Below are 15575 nucleotides of genomic sequence, written 5' to 3'. Positions count from 1 at the left end.
CCCACACGCAACACTAAACATGACTTCCCCAAAAAGACAGCTAGTGCTGCTTTCCAAACAGCAGAATTTGCCAACCACTTCACTTTTTCAGTACTAAAAAGCAAACCTGATTTAATAAAAAGTTGTACAGATTTTCACTTTGGAGAAATCTCACCCATACCTGTTCCCTTAGCCCTGCCCCAGCCACCATTGTTCATGGCAAATCTAACGGTCTATTTGGATTTTCTGGAAAGTTAATTTGCTCCATTTGGCTGACAGTAGGCATCTGATAAACCTGAAAACCATGTGCACAAGTCAGCTCAAGTCTTTATCTTTCTGTCTTCAGTGCAAGGAGTTCACCCTCCACACCGGCTATGAGGTGCTCGTACAGCGGCTGTTGGAAGGCAGAAAGATGTGCAAAGATGTGGAGGATTTGCTCAAGCAGAGGTAAGAAAATCAGAGTGAAAGAAGTGAGAACAGCCTTGATTTTCTCTTCTGTTTGGCATCTGGAAAGGAACAGCAGACCGTTTCTAGATTTGGTAGGGATGCTAGTTTGCATAGAAAAGCCTGAGTGATTTGAATCCCGGCCTTTTGACATCATTTGTGAAGGCAGATAACAAATAGAAATGTCAAAGATTTGAGAAGAGAGGGTTGAAAGAATCAGAAATCCAGAGGTCCATTAAGACTCAGGCAGTTCTTGGTCCGGAATCGCACAGTAGCACATACATCCACAACAAGCAGCATTACTAAGTTTCCCCTTTTACAAGGTGCATTTTTCTTTCCCTTTAAACATGCTGTTGCCCCAGGCACTGTTTCAGTTTCCTGCAACTACCAAAAATGAGCTATTGTTCAAACATAGATAAAGCTATGTATGATGCTACCAAAAGCCTTTTCCAGACACCCAGGACAGGCTACATCATTTGCTGACCTTACTAGAATTTGAACAATATTGTAGATTATGTCCATCCTTTACATGCTTCTTCGGGGTCCTTCAACAACAACTGTGGACATCTGACACTTTTATAGGTGAGAAAATACACATTACATGGCTACTCTGACTCCTTTGCCATTCATTTTTGTACTTCCCACTTAGGAAAAAAATGTTTGAAATGTAGTTCTGTGTTTAAGTGGCTCGGTTTCACCACTTTAACATGTAGCATGCGTCACATAGCTGCTCATGCATGATCTATAGGAAAGCCCACACAATACAGATTATGTATTCAGCAGGTAATCCTAGAGCAGTTCACCTCAGAACTGTGTCCTTCTAATATATTGCTCTACCTCCCTCAGTCACAGCCTGCTTTTTCTTCCCATGCTTTTCCCCTCTAGTTTTCTGGTTTTAGGCTGGTTTTCTGAAGGCTGCTATTCAAGCACTGGGACTTTTGCAGGGGTGTGAGCTGTCAAACTGAAAGTTCGCTCTTTCACAAAGTGTGAAGAGCCTTCCATCAAAACCTGAAGCTATTTGAATTGCTTTTCTTGACCACCAGCGGAAGCGTATTTTACTGCTACATGTCAGTCCATCTTGAAGTCACATCTATCTGATGGCAGCTTAGCTTTCACAGTGTAAAATAGCTCCTTTGTGACTCATAACTTACAGAGCCCAGAATGACACTGCAGGCTGTAGGCAGGCTCTACACCGCAGCACGCATCTGGTGCTATACATGTTCGTGTTCCTTTCCTAAACACACTAGAGAGGTTTCTGCAAGATGCAGGACAAGGTTCTTCTTGGTTCGTGGTGGTAACACAAGCACTTTCCACAAAGAAGAAAAAAAAATACATGCTTTGCAGATCCAAAAGCTACAGAAACAAATGTTTCCATGAGCTTTTGCACACCCCCAAAACATTCCAGTGAGCGTGCATACGTGTGTGTGTACATGCACCCTGGGGAAGGAAGAAAGGGAGAAAAGAAAGCGGGTGCTGACTTGCAGAAAGAAGGTATTGTTTCCAGTTTATTTCTGGAAGATGTTTGTTTCAGCTTGTCCTCATGTCTTTCATGGGAAGGACCTAGGAGGAGATCAAAGCATGGGATGAATCTGTGCTCCTGGGGGCTGCCCATATCATGGGCTTCAGGACAGAATTTCCAGAAGGATTCCTGCAGCAACTGCCCTGAATCCTGAAACCACCTGCCCTGGCTACACTAACACTTTACCAGTTTTCCACCTAGATCAATTATTCTTGCTCACAAATAGCCCTGCCTGCTCCAATAGAGGGCCTAAGAGACTGGGGAGTGAGCAAGCAGTTGTATTCCAGAACAAAGGCCCGCATTTAAAACACAAAATATGCTCCGGGGAAACCTGGAAACTGAGCACAGGAGTACCAGAAAGTGGGAAAGGCAGCACCTTTGACACAAAGCCTCTGACACAAAAATATTTCTTGTTACTAAAATCAGAAGAAAAATAATCTAGTTTGCTTCTGCAGCGTTATGTGTCTCTGGAGTATATTTTCATTTTGATGATGTTTCATCAACATAAAAATGAAGTGGTAGCTCTGCGCGGCCTGTCACCACATTTTGCACCCCGTTCCTCTCCTATTTAGTACAAACACCTTTTTAAAAACAAAACAAAACAAAACCAAACAAATAATAATAGAAAAAAATAATAGAAATTTCTTCTGGAGCTGAGGGAGAGGGAAACAGCAAAGAAATAATTGTATTTCTTTATTAACCATAGAAGCAGAACTGCTTTCCTGAGTCACTGGTTACATTTCCTTGTTAGGTGAGATGCCACATCATACTGTCCCCTCCATAAAACCGTCAGTCTCACCTCACAGCTGACAAGGCTCCTTGCTCCTCTGTCTCCACTACAACTGCTCAAGCAGCACCTCATGTTTCTCATGGTTAGAAATTTTCCTGCTGCTTCCAGCTCCCATTTATTTACAACCTCTCTTAAATGGATCCCTTGCAACCTCTTTGCTCCCCTCCCAACCTTTATTTTGATGGGTTGAGCCAGTTGTTATCTCCTAGTTTCTTCTGCACAAGAGGCTCCCCATTCTGAGCATCCTCACTACACCTCTGTACAGCTCTTTTTCCAACTGAATCCTGCTTTTTGGGGGCAGAGTTGTACATAGCACTCCACAGTGATCAAAGTCCTGGAGATGGGCTTCATTTTCACCTCATTTCTTCTAGAAATAGCTCACCTAAAATATTTTTGAGGTAACTAATTGCACTAGGATTGAGGAGATAGAGAAATTAAAGATAATGCATTTCTCATGCTTTATACCTCAGATGCAATCACAAGATTTGTGTAAGCGTGATCCTGGTACCACTAAGAAATTGAGTAAGTGTTTCTTTTAACAGAGCACAAGCAGAAGAGAGATACGGGAAAGAGCTGATTCAAATCGCTCGGAAAGCAGGAGGACAAACAGAAATCAAGTAAGGAATTCTTTTATAACTAGTATAAACTAGCGCATTTTGGAAGCAATACCAGCCTCCGGTGTTTTGTCTATGAATGGGATCATAAGCTGCTCACTTCAGTGTGTTACACAGTGCTGCACAATGTACAGGGAAAAAAAAATCAAGAACCAGCACAGTCCTTCAGAGCAGGACTCACCAAAACATCTGTTTGAGAATTCCCCATAGGTGTTTACTGAGGAAAATTTTAATTTCTATTAACTAGCTAACAATGTTTAGCATTTGCTTCCAAAGGCAAACTGAGTGATGTGGAAAAAAGGCAAAAGAATAGGCTGGGGAGTGTTTATGGTGGATTGGCAATGCTGGGAAGCTGGGTGGACACCGAGAGACTGTGACAGAACAAACCTGAAGTGCAAAGACACCACAAATGAGCTTCTAGAGCAGGAAAAAGGCTTAGCTTATGAATACAAACTTTAAACCTCTTTGAAGTGACTTCATTTGAGACAAATCAATGGAAGTGCTGGAACACACTAAAATGACACCTATTTTTCTCTGTCTCCTCTACTACTATCTTAGATCACATATAAATTGTGTTGGGAGGTGAAGATATATGTTGGCATGGAATTTAACTTAATAAACACTGCAGATAAACTGCTGCTATTATTGATGGCACCAGCAATAATGAGACATTTTGTCATTACTGTAACAAGTAATAATACAGTAATAAGGTGGAAGAGGATGAAGATTTGGGGTCACAGAAGACAATTCTAAAAGAGAAAACCTCCATCTAAACACAAAACAGCTCTATTGATCCCTGGGGCCTGCTACCCTCATCCATCCTCTATCTCATTTCTCAACTGCAGTCTCCTTTTCACGTCGATTTATCACTCCCAGCGTGAGCGTGGTTTCCTGTTCATATTTTACTGGGAAACTTGACCTCAAACCTTTGCACCCCCATGGCATGCGAGTCACCCGTAGCACTTGCTATTGATTCGGTGGTGGCACATCCAGGCTGATGGGGAAATCGTGGCATTAGCCCAAGTGCCTGGTAGCGCGGAGAGCATGGAGGCTCACTCCAGGGAACGTGCAAACCTCTCCTCCCTTATTGCTCCATCTCTCCCTTGCCTCTGAGCAGTGCAGTAAGGTACAGCAAGGTTCCTAGCAAAGGCTGCTGGAGCGGCTTGTACCTTCCTGGTGTCTCAATTCAGAGACTTAATTGGAGGAAAGGAAGGAGGAGAAAAATTATTTTGAAATTCAAATAGCAGATTAAGAATAGATGGCTTCTTTTGAAACCCAAGGCTAAGATCAGAATTCCAGGATTAAGGAAAGGCTGCACCTAAATTTCTTCACTGCCAATGCAGGGCAGGCAGAGTGAATGTGTGTAGAAACAAGACAGCTTTGGCTGCCCTTCTGTGACTTAGTGGATAATTCATGGGTCTGGCTTTCCCTAAGAGATTATAAGAGCTTGATATAGAGGCAGAGCCAAGTCCCAGACTTGGGATATGGATCCAAGTTCCCCTGAGGTTGGGGGAAATTTGGACTCAGGCCCAGCTCCCCTTTGATCCAGCGATTTTACAGCTTGGCATAAAGAGAATGCTGAATACACCACCAAAGCATGCCGCAGAGCTCGTTCACTATGTTTCCATAAACCCACGCCTGGTCTGGGTAGTGACCAGCTTTGAGCTGCTATTTATATCAGAGCAAATGTCTCACCGTATCTGTTTGGAAGCCGAGGGAGGACACTTTGCTTTCTGTCATTCAGCATCCTCCGGTTGTTTAAGGAGTTACACAGATGAAGAGAATAAGCACAATGAGTAAATACAAGTAAATAGGGAGAAGCCTGGAGAAGTCTATAGCACATTGCACCAGGTAGTGGCCGTCACTGTAGAAGACAGGTCTCTCCCAAGCCTCCCTCATATTTTAAACGTTTTTAGTTTTGAATCAAAGAAAATAACAATTTCAACTTTTTTTCAGGCTCTTCCTTTTTCCCCTGAAACTTTTGCTTCAGCCAGAGTAAATTGCAGAACTCAGCTAAATGTATAAATAGATTCAACTGCCCATTTTTATTTACTGAAAGCCAGAGATGAAAATATGCTGCTGACTCAAAAGAAAGATAGCAAGGAAGGCTTGCTGAGATATGCCAGCAGCTCTGGGACCACTCTCCATTACTTGGAGAACAATCTAGGTGACAGCAGCCATCAGGTTTCCACCCTATGTGTTTGCTCCAGTGCTTGGCTCCTCAGCATCGTTACAGCCCAGCACTGCTTGGCAAAGACAACTGCATGCCAAGACTGTACCAGGACACTTCACTACCTGCAGTAATATAATATTGTGACCTGGGAAAAGAGGACAATGTTGTGTCTCCACCTACAGACTCCTTAGCACCAGAAATGTGAGAAATCACTTTGGCGTGAGAGGTAGCAGGGGACAACTTTCTAGCATTGTCACTCTGCTACTGGAAGCGCAATGACTTCAGGGAGGTCTTTGCTGTTCTGTTTTAAAACAGTATTGGAAATGGCCATGGCCAGCCTGCAGCTCTAGAAAAATTTCTGACAAAACTAAAATCAGAGATGCAGACATGCTGCAAATGAGGGGAACATGCTGCAAGAACTTTTTATTCTATTAAAAATAAAACAAAACCAACGACAGGTTTTCTAAAAGATGCTGGAGCTGGTTACCATGGGCAGAGCAAACAAACACTCCAGCTTTTAGCTCAAGAAATGAAAGTTTCCTGTAAGTGCTGCCTAACAGTCAAAGCACACAGTCATTCAATAGTCCAGCCTGATTCAAGCAAATGTAGATGTTCTAGCTGCTTGCCCTGCAGCTGCCAGAAACTACTGCCTATAGGGATGGGAGACATCCTCTTTCCAACCCATGACACAGCTCTAACTCAGCAGCTGCTATATGCCTGGGTAAATTCATTCTAACATACAGAAGGATGCACACACTTGAGTTAAGTGCAAGACTGCAAGAAGGGTCACGCAGGCTCCAAACAAAATCCCTTCAGCCTAATATTCTGTTCCCAGCACTAGATCCCGAGGGAAAAGTGGAACAACAGGGCATAGATCAGAATATTTTTGCCTAAACAATCTTCTAGCCTTAAGCAATTGGTGGTTCAAGGGCTGCCACACCAGCAGCAGCTTTGTAAGTAACAGCCCCCAGTGGAGCTTTCTTGTGGCTTTTTCTTATTTGAAACCCCAAAGCATTTTAGCGGTCACTGCTGCTCAGAGGAGCAGCCCTGGCGCTCACCTATCATGAGTCAGGGCTAAAGTGCATTTTAAAAATCTTCATTCCTCCCTTATACTAATTATAAAGCCTTGTTATGACACTTTTTTAATTATGAAAATTAATATCTGAATAACAATTTCATAGCCTCTAATCATAGAAGAAATTATGAAAAATATTATTACAAAGCTACAGCCATGTATTCTTGGCAAATGCCAGTTTATACCAATATCCAGTGGGGGAGAGGCAACTACATATTATGAAGTTAAAACTGCTGTATAGTTTTGTACTCTCCACGTTCTGCGTTGCACACATGGGAGAGGATGCACAGAAACTGGGGATTTTTAGCTGAGTTACAAACCAAGATCAAGTTTGCAAGAGTTTGCTGCTGGCGCACATAGTACCGATATCTCGACACACCACAGGTGATTCTCAGCAGCACTCTTGCCTTTACAAGAAAACACCTTTCGGGCTGCAAGGTGACTGGGAATTTCCTTGCAGTAGCTTTGGGCAGCTCTTCAGCAGAACAACATGAAAACAGAACATACTACAGAGCCCAGTTTGCAGATACATCCTGAGCTTCAGCTGAAATAGAGCCTCTGGGAACTCTGTTCTTTTGTAAAATAACTGATGTGAACACGCAGTAGCTGGTTAAATTCTGCCTAGTCTGACAACAGCTATTTTTGTCATTTGCTCTGCTTGTCTCTTCTCGTGTATATGATTTCCTACATTTTGCTTCCCCCTTTTCCACTACCATCTCCTTCAGGCTGCGGGAAAGGGTAGTTCCTTCAAGCCCTTGTCTGCTCTGCCCTTCTCTGCAATGCCTGAAATAGAAAATCCCAGTGAGCGTGAGGTGAGGGCATCGGTAACGAAATGCCAATTGCTGCTTCCTGTGTATAAATATAGCGCATCTGTCACATAATATACAGAATCCTCTGTATTATTCACACAAAGCAGGCATTTTTGAACTGAATCTAAAAGTCATTTTGGAAGGTCACATCCTTCCATGCTTAGTTATTCTCCACCAAAATGTTCTGAACCCGCACAGAGTTTTACACACTGGAACTTTGAACTTTCAGGACTCTGTGAAAATGGACCCAGGCACATACTCTGAAAAACCTAAGTCTCTGCTCAGGTCTTGTGAAACCCAGCCTCAGGGAGCTCTCTGGTGATGAGGATAGGCATTTTTGAGCAGGGCTGCTCTCTACAAGAGAACATGAAGAAATTTAGTTTTATGTTAGAGGTTAAAATGCTTTAATTGCTTAATCTTTTGATTTGAATGGCATAGGTCATTTTGGAATCACAAGGGATTTAATCTGCACAGTGCAGCCTCCAATAAGAGCTTGTGCCAGCTAGTGCCTTGCTATCACTGATCTATAGACAGACAGAAACTGGGGCTCTCCTGCTCAGAGCAAGGGTGCTGCTCACACCCTTTCTCTGCCACAGGTGCTTTAGATACCACAGCACAGCTGGGACCTGTACAGAGATCTTTCCAGTTACACTGAGTGTTTCTGCCTTTCTGTTTATCGCTCCTCTGAGAAAAGGCAGAAAACATCCCTTCAAAATTAATTCTTCAATGTTTTCATCGCATCCGCACTAAGCAACATTAGACATGATTCCATGTGCCTGGCCCAGGACTTGGTAGTGACTTAGTTACCACCCCGTTAAAAGAGCACAACATCTCGCCCATTTTTCTTTTTTTGCAATGCAGACAGAGTCCTAGTTGCAAATTATTTTAGACCAGATGCTTCTGAACTTGTTTTCCCCACACTCTGCAACAACCACTGGGCTTCACAGAAAGAGATGTTGGTAAAACCACACTGGGTCTTCCCTGTGTGGTAGGAAGATAGACAGCTGTTGACCATGGAAACTGGTGTTGGTTTGGTTTCATAACCATGGCATCAGGATTTAAGGTGGCAGAGGGTGAACAGGACTTCTGGAAAGCAGTCTGTGGAGTTCATCTGGCAGAGACTCCTCTCCATTTCAGAAAGAATATGTAAAAAAAACTACAGTAAGAACAGAATATTGTAGATCATATTGATGTTAAAATGGAAACCTACCAGAAAGGAAGGTGGGGTTGTTTCACAATTCTATTCACCAAAGTAGAAAAGAAAAAGAGCTGTGGTTTTCCGGTTAGAAGAGCCTGTTTTACCTTCCTGTATACAAGATATAAAGGGATTCTCTGAATTACTCAGTTAAACCAGCTTCTAAAGGCAAAGTCATAAAAGGGCCCAAACCACCAAGCCTACAGTTGCAAAAAGCCCCCCAAAAAAACAACCAACAAAACAACCAAAAAACAAACACAAAAAACCAAAACTGGTACAACAGTGTATATAGTGGGTGTACCTGTAACTTCAGCACTGCTGCTGACAGAGCTCTGCCCATTACATCTCTGGTGCCATAAAATTCAGCTTTTGATAACTGTGAAGCAGAAGGTACCAGAGCCTTGTCTACAGCACATTTCCTGGTGATCCTTGTGTCATGTAGGACTGCCCAGCACAACCTGCTCGCTGGCAACAACCCAGTTCTAGCAAAAACAAGGTCCAAAACTGAAGAGGGAGAAGGCAAATACAGAGAGCAGCTAGGGCGAGTTCACTTTGAAGCGCTGTCATCCCACGCTGTTCAAATTGAGTCCCCCTCCTGAACTAACTGTAAGAGAATTTTTCACGACGAGTAAAATGGATTTATGATCAGATCCAGCAGTTCTCCACTACTCCTCATACCTGTGCTGCGCCAATGGGTGAGTGCAAAACTCTACTCAAATACAGGATGCATTTTGTGCCTTGAAAGCAGGGGACAGGTTCTGCTGGGAGAAAAATCAAACCAGGCCCTGAAATGATGCGTTCTGTAAATACCCTGTTATGGGAGAGCCACAGGGACTAGTGGTCAGTGCCCTAGAGAGACAGGGTTGCCTTTCCAGCTTTGGTGTAATGCGTAAATTCACTTGGGAAAGTATTTTGCAATCTACAGAGTACGAATGCTGAACAATGGGTGAGCTTTATTGTAATGAGCTTCTCCCCTTGGTTCCTCTGTTCCTCTATGAGCTCTGCTAGTCTCCTTCTCCTCCTCCACTTGAAAAAACAAACACTGAAACGTGCATATTTTACAAAAGCAGCTCAATTCTGCCGTAGCAGGAGACTACAGCAAATGAAGGCAGAAGCCAGGGTCGGTATCCCAGAAAACTGTAAGAATATTTTAGCCACTAGATGGCAAAAATCACCAAAAGTTGCAGCAAAGGGGCTGTTGCACTGGCTCTATCCGGTCGCTGTTACTCTGGATTCAGAGTCAATCCTGTTTTCACTAGAAATTAATTTTGACAAATCCAATCTTTAAATGTCCAAGGGGGAGTCATTTAACAAACGTGCACAGCAAATTTGTGTCCAACCCTATTTTCAGTGAGTCATCTGCAGGAGGCTCCACGCAGGGATGCCCGAAGGGAAGGCTGGTGTTCCATCCTGAACAGTCTTCCAGAACCGACATGGAAATGTCAGCAGCGAGCAATTAAAACAAAACAAAAAACCAAACAAACGCAAATGGCAAATTTTCAGTTTTGCCTGAACTATTTTCAAACCCAGGTTTTCTAATGTGGCCACAGAACAAACAAAAATAATTACTTCCACAGTGCTAAGCAGCATAATATACTGAGCGGATAAAACACTCTTTTAAAGTGTCGATCAGAGTGAGATGTCCTCAATTTGGATGCTCTAGAATAAAGCTTTTACCAATGCTATTAGAAAGTTGCCCCCGCACAAATAGGTAAGAGGTACTCTACATGCAAAACAGCCCAGATAAAATTAAAACCCACTTGTATGTCCCCTACATGTTGATTCCATTAAACCCTCCAAAGCACTGAAATGATATATCACACCGATATAATCAGAGCATCTCGCAGCAACGAGGTGCTAATCTATAGCGCTGCTGCCACAGCCCAGAAGTCATTAAGGAATACCGGCTGGATCCATGGGGCAAAATCGGATTTATTTCTTCTCTCCCACACATAACTTTGCACAGTGACATATTTGCTGCTCCCTTAAGCCCCATAAGAATGAGATCTGATTCACTGATTTTAGAAAATTTTTGTAAAAAAAAGGAAGGAAATGTCTTAAGTATATTCCAGTTCACTTATGGACTGCGGCCTTGCCCCAGTCAGCTGCGAGGGAACCGGCTGGACAAACCTTTCACAGAGGAGCAAAAGGCCAGAGCTTTCTGAAAAGGCCATTAGAGACCAGGCAGGGGGCAAATGAGCTGCTCTCCAGCTCGGAGCCGGATGCATTATTACACCAGCAGATACCCTCACCCTTACAGAGAGCCAGCAAAGAGAAGAAAAGCTCCACATATGATCATGAATTACACTGGTAGCTCAGATGCCTGGAAACAAAAAAAAACAACCCAGTAAACTGCCTTTGTCCTTGGTATGTACTGAGCAAGTGATATTTTTCATCATAACAATTTTGCCAGTCTTTGTATAACCTGAATCACCAAAGGAAAAAATGTCTGGGAACAACAGATCAACACAGCATGCAAACAGTATGTGCAGTCTGCAAGTGTCCTCTATTTTCTACACTCCAGTATTTACCTATTTCAGACATGAATTTGTTAGCACATTCCCCACATCCTATTGGAAAATCTACTCTGAAAAAGCAAATTTTATTCCTTGCATAGACTTAATTTTTCAAAATGATCCATTAGAGCTTTTAGGGGAGAAGAAAGATATCTCCACTGCTGATATTCAACTTGTCTTCTAATTTCATGCTTGTAATTAACTTAGCTGGAAAGAATGCTGTTTGTTTCCTTTGTGTTGTGAAAATATCATTTCCATCAAAATTTCAGGCCAGACACATTTTTTTTCAAAATGAACCTTCAAAATTTTAGGACCCTCAAAGTATTATTAATACTTTTATTAATACTTCAAAGTGTTATTAGGACAAAATAATCTCGCATGTTTTCCGTGACTTATCTCAGGAGATTCAGCACAACAGATCTAGCTGAAAGCTGAAAGGACTGAACAGTTTGCTCAGTACTCATCTCTTCTGGCTGAAAGTATTTTCCTTCTGTTTCTACCAATTTAGATTTGGAAGCGGATTGCCAGGCAGTTATTGCTGAGGACAGGCTCGGCCTTTCCCCTGGCCTGTGCATTTTTCTTATGCCTGGCAAGGCAGCCTTGCTACTGGGAGAGCAAGCTTGGATTAGGAAACAGATGTCCAGCCTAAATTAACACAGGGCAATCAGGATCCTTCATGTGTCTCTTCAGACTCCTGAAATGGCCCAAGAGAAACAGGATTTCCCTACCCATCTGCAGCTGCACATGGCTGGGAAGTGATGTGCATCCTCTTCTGGGCTCTCCTCGTAGTCAGGCTTCAGCTAAGGAGATTTTAGGGTCTTCATTAACAGGTTTTTCTCCTGGGCTGCTGCCTGGGGTAGACCAGGGCTCCATGGAGATCCCAGAACTGGCTCCTTCAGGGAACACCACGCTCTGGCTCTTGAATAGATGATTTCTGAATCTGAAAAACCTCCAAATCACACCATAGCCTTGGCTTCTGCATATACAAATGCACTGCCAGCTTGAGAACTGGGAGCTAAAGCAAATTAAGTGGAAAATGCTTCTTACAGACTAAGCTCTTTCCTCTCCCACTGCCTCTATACTGGTATCTCTGTTGCTCTCTTAGGATGGACTTTGGCTTGCCGAAACCCAGGACATCAGGTGATCTATCATTAGCCTTTTGTGCCTTTCTGCAACTCCACGTTGCAGGACCACTTATTTACATAGATCTGTTCAGATGAGCAGCCTGACATCTCTTTTTGCTCATCTCCATGCTGAACTTCACAGCCCAGTGCCTGGCCTGATCTCACAGCATAGTTTATTCATGCTGTGCTTCTGGGACATCAAAAACCCCTGGGAGCATCAGGGTTTCACAGCCTCTGTACCATCCCTGCACCATTTGTGAGTCTCTTAAAGGCGAGTGAGCTGTGCCACACGGGGGTGCTCAGAAAGCATCGTGCAGGGGATGCTGCACAGCAAAGCTGCTTTGCTTCAAGAGTGACTGAAGAGGAAAAACTTGCTGGTGCTGCATTCAACATAGAGGGTGGAGCTGCTTTCACTCTACCCCTCAGACTAGTGCTCTAAATTCCAGTCCCCCTTGACAGTCTTTATTTCACTCAGTTGACCTGTATCCGTTGGCAAGGTGCAAGAATAGAGAAATGTCTGTTAACATTCACAGTCACAACTACAGAGGGATTAAAAAAGAGAGTGTGCATAATGAGTAGTGCAATTCCTTGCTTCATGAAGCATTTTATTGCATTTCCTGATGGTAACAGATTGATGCTGTTGTGCTTGTTAGCGTGGTCAGCTTTTATTACAAGACTATTAAGAGTTTTATCTCTATGAGAATCTCTGAGATTCTGAGGGAAAGTTACTTCTCTAGATTCACAACCCACCCTTAGAAGCCTATACTAATAAAGCGCACTTGTTTCTGCCTCACAGCACGCTGAAGGCGGCATTTGAGAGACTCAAGCAACGTAAGTATTTGCATCTTCTTTTCTGACCTGGGTAAGAGAGGCACGCAATGTGTTCATCCCCTCCGGGGTCTTTCATCCTCTTTCCCCTTCCACTTCCAACTTGTCTGTCCCCAGTCTGCAGAGTGCAGAGCAGAGGGAAGGGACACTCACTGGGAGCCCTCCAAGGCAGTGGAATAAATACCCTCTCTGGCGGCAAACAAAATGGCTCGTTCCTCAAATTAGTTTTATCTGGATTAAGACAAAATATCACCTCTTTTCCCTCTTTTGCAAACCACTGGCAATGAAACAGCACGCTTTCTAAATGTGCCCGAGGCTGAATGAAAACCTTTCACGCACAGAAAATGTGACCCCATCACAGCCGCTAGGACAGTGTACTCAGCTACTGGCACCTGCTGTTTAGATAAAAACACCCTTTGGAAGAGCAGCTAGTGAATTAAGGTATTTTTAGAGCCTAGGTGGGAGAGCTCAACATTTCTGGAAAATGTGGGGTTCCATTTCAGAGGCACCAAAGCTGACAAATGTCGAGAAGTTACCAGCCATTCCAAACAGCATCAGCCAGGTGCTCTGAAATTCAATCAGTCTTTGCTGACCCTTGGAAATTCTCAGCTTGCAACCTTGTCTGATGACATCTGAGCAAGGCTGCATGCAACCAGCAACCAGCTCCCAAGAGCAATGACAACCCAGCAGTGCAGCGGGGGGAAAGCAGACACGGGGGGAGGAGGGAGGTCCGAGCAGCGCTGACCTCCAGCCCCAGAAGTAAGAAATGCAGCTGGCCCTGCGCTTGCCAAGGCTCCTCTGAGTGGGTGCTCCAGTTCTGCAGTCAGGAGCCTTCCCCTTGCACTTTGCAGGCCCCCAGAGGACCTGCAATAAGCCCCATTCGGGTTGTGTGAGCCCTCGGCAGTGTCAGTACATGCAGAAACACAGGGAGGCCTTTTTTAAGGCTGCCCGGTTCGTGACAAGTCATACAGCAGCCACATTCCAGAAACATCTCCTGAAAAATGTGACTTCATATTTAAACCTTTCCACTGACTGCATATGAATTCTGATTTGCTTTAGAAATCGAAAGCGTTGGAAACTCTCACATCCAGCTGGCAGTAATGCTGAAGGATGAACTGAAAGGAATAGAGGAGTTCCGAGAAAGACAGAAGGAGCAACGAAAAAAGGTGAGAAATAGAGAAATGTTGAAACAGATTGGGTCAGTGGTCCATGCTGATGACCTGCCTGCAGCCACAGGCTGTGGGGACTGCAAAAGATGCTAAAACATGCCCAGTGTGCCCTATTTACTCCATGTGGAAATGCAGTGGAATATGGAAAATAATCTCTTTCTGATCCTAGCTGGAAATAGAGTTGTGCTCTGAACTCAGAAGACAGAGGCTTTAGTCACTTCTGCTCTCTCCAGTGTAACTGCAGATGCTATTATTATTCCTGTAAGAACTTAATCCTTACTTTTTTTATACCCTTGCTAATTGAGTTTCTTTGGTATGATCCCACATGATATCCAAGATGTACTAAAATAAAGGCGTAACACAAACATTTAAAAACATAAAAGCGAATTAATATTATGCTGAATTCAACACCAATATATGCTGAATTACAAATATATGGAATACATAGCATCTACTTGATGTTTTATTATAAAAATTTGACTATATTTAAGGCCATTTCATGCCCTGTGATCTTATCAAGCTCCAAGTCCCTTGATAAAGTAGCTCTCAATAGAGACAAGGGTGGCCACTCTTACAACTCCTCTGGTTCCTTGGGGTTGAAAACAGATGGTACAGACACTTAACACTGAAAGCACTGATTGATGGAGGAGTAAAATCAAATATCCAGTTCTTTGCCAATTTTAAGCAGACGAAAATGCACATGACCAGTATCCAATTCCACAAAAATCTCATGTCTACAACCCTGACACACGGGAAATCTGGAATAGCAGAGAACTCTGAATATGAGAGTGGATAAAACCCAGTGCTGCTACTGAGATTTGAGGTCCACAGTGATCTGATGAAGCAAACAATAAAATAAAATAAAGACAAATAGCATGCAGCAGGTTCATCAGCATGTATATCCCCCCCAGCACTTTGCCACTAGGATTTGCAAAGAGAGAGGATCTTTTTCCTGTTGAAAATAATAAGCCTATAACTCAACAGGAAAAAGCTAGAGGGGCCTGAAAAAAGGGAAAACCTGCTTTAGAGCCTTAGGCAAATTTTTTCCTCCATCCAAGATGCAGCTGGGGGAAGTCAACATTAGACATGCTAGATTGTGTCAGCATTTTTGGTTCCTTCCCAAAATGCTGTAATTTGTGTTGGGCTGTAGCTGCTCTCGGGACTGTTCTGTTTAGCGCAATGGGAAGCAAGCTTCTGAGTAGCCCTGCAGAGAGTTTTGCTTAAGCAGAATATAAAGATTTAAGGACCAAAAGTCTCACTGAAGAACCCATACACTGCCAAGTAGGAGCATATCTCACTGTCACGTAAGGCTGAGCATATCACAACTGAAGCCACAAAAG

The 15575-nt window shown here is 43.3% G+C and overlaps 1 protein-coding gene across 1 annotated transcript in view; it reads left to right on the top strand.

The window, feature by feature from the left end:
• Nucleotides 1–15575, top strand: part of PSTPIP1 (proline-serine-threonine phosphatase interacting protein 1) — a gene marked incomplete at both ends in the record, with an annotated part of 44836 nt that overhangs the window by 14443 nt on the left and 14818 nt on the right. The window contains 4 exons of the mRNA XM_080351537.1: nucleotides 326–426; nucleotides 3275–3349; nucleotides 13035–13069; nucleotides 14126–14232. Coding sequence (XP_080207663.1) covers nucleotides 326–426; nucleotides 3275–3349; nucleotides 13035–13069; nucleotides 14126–14232 — 318 coding nt within the window. The remainder of the gene's footprint in view (nucleotides 1–325; nucleotides 427–3274; nucleotides 3350–13034; nucleotides 13070–14125; nucleotides 14233–15575) is intronic.

This window comes from Nesoenas mayeri, assembly GCF_963082525.1.
Source record: "Nesoenas mayeri genome assembly, chromosome: 11".
Taxonomy (NCBI): Eukaryota; Metazoa; Chordata; class Aves; order Columbiformes; family Columbidae; genus Nesoenas; species Nesoenas mayeri.
The sequence above is the reverse complement of the archived record's forward strand: the minus strand, read 5'-3'. Positions and strand labels throughout refer to the sequence as shown.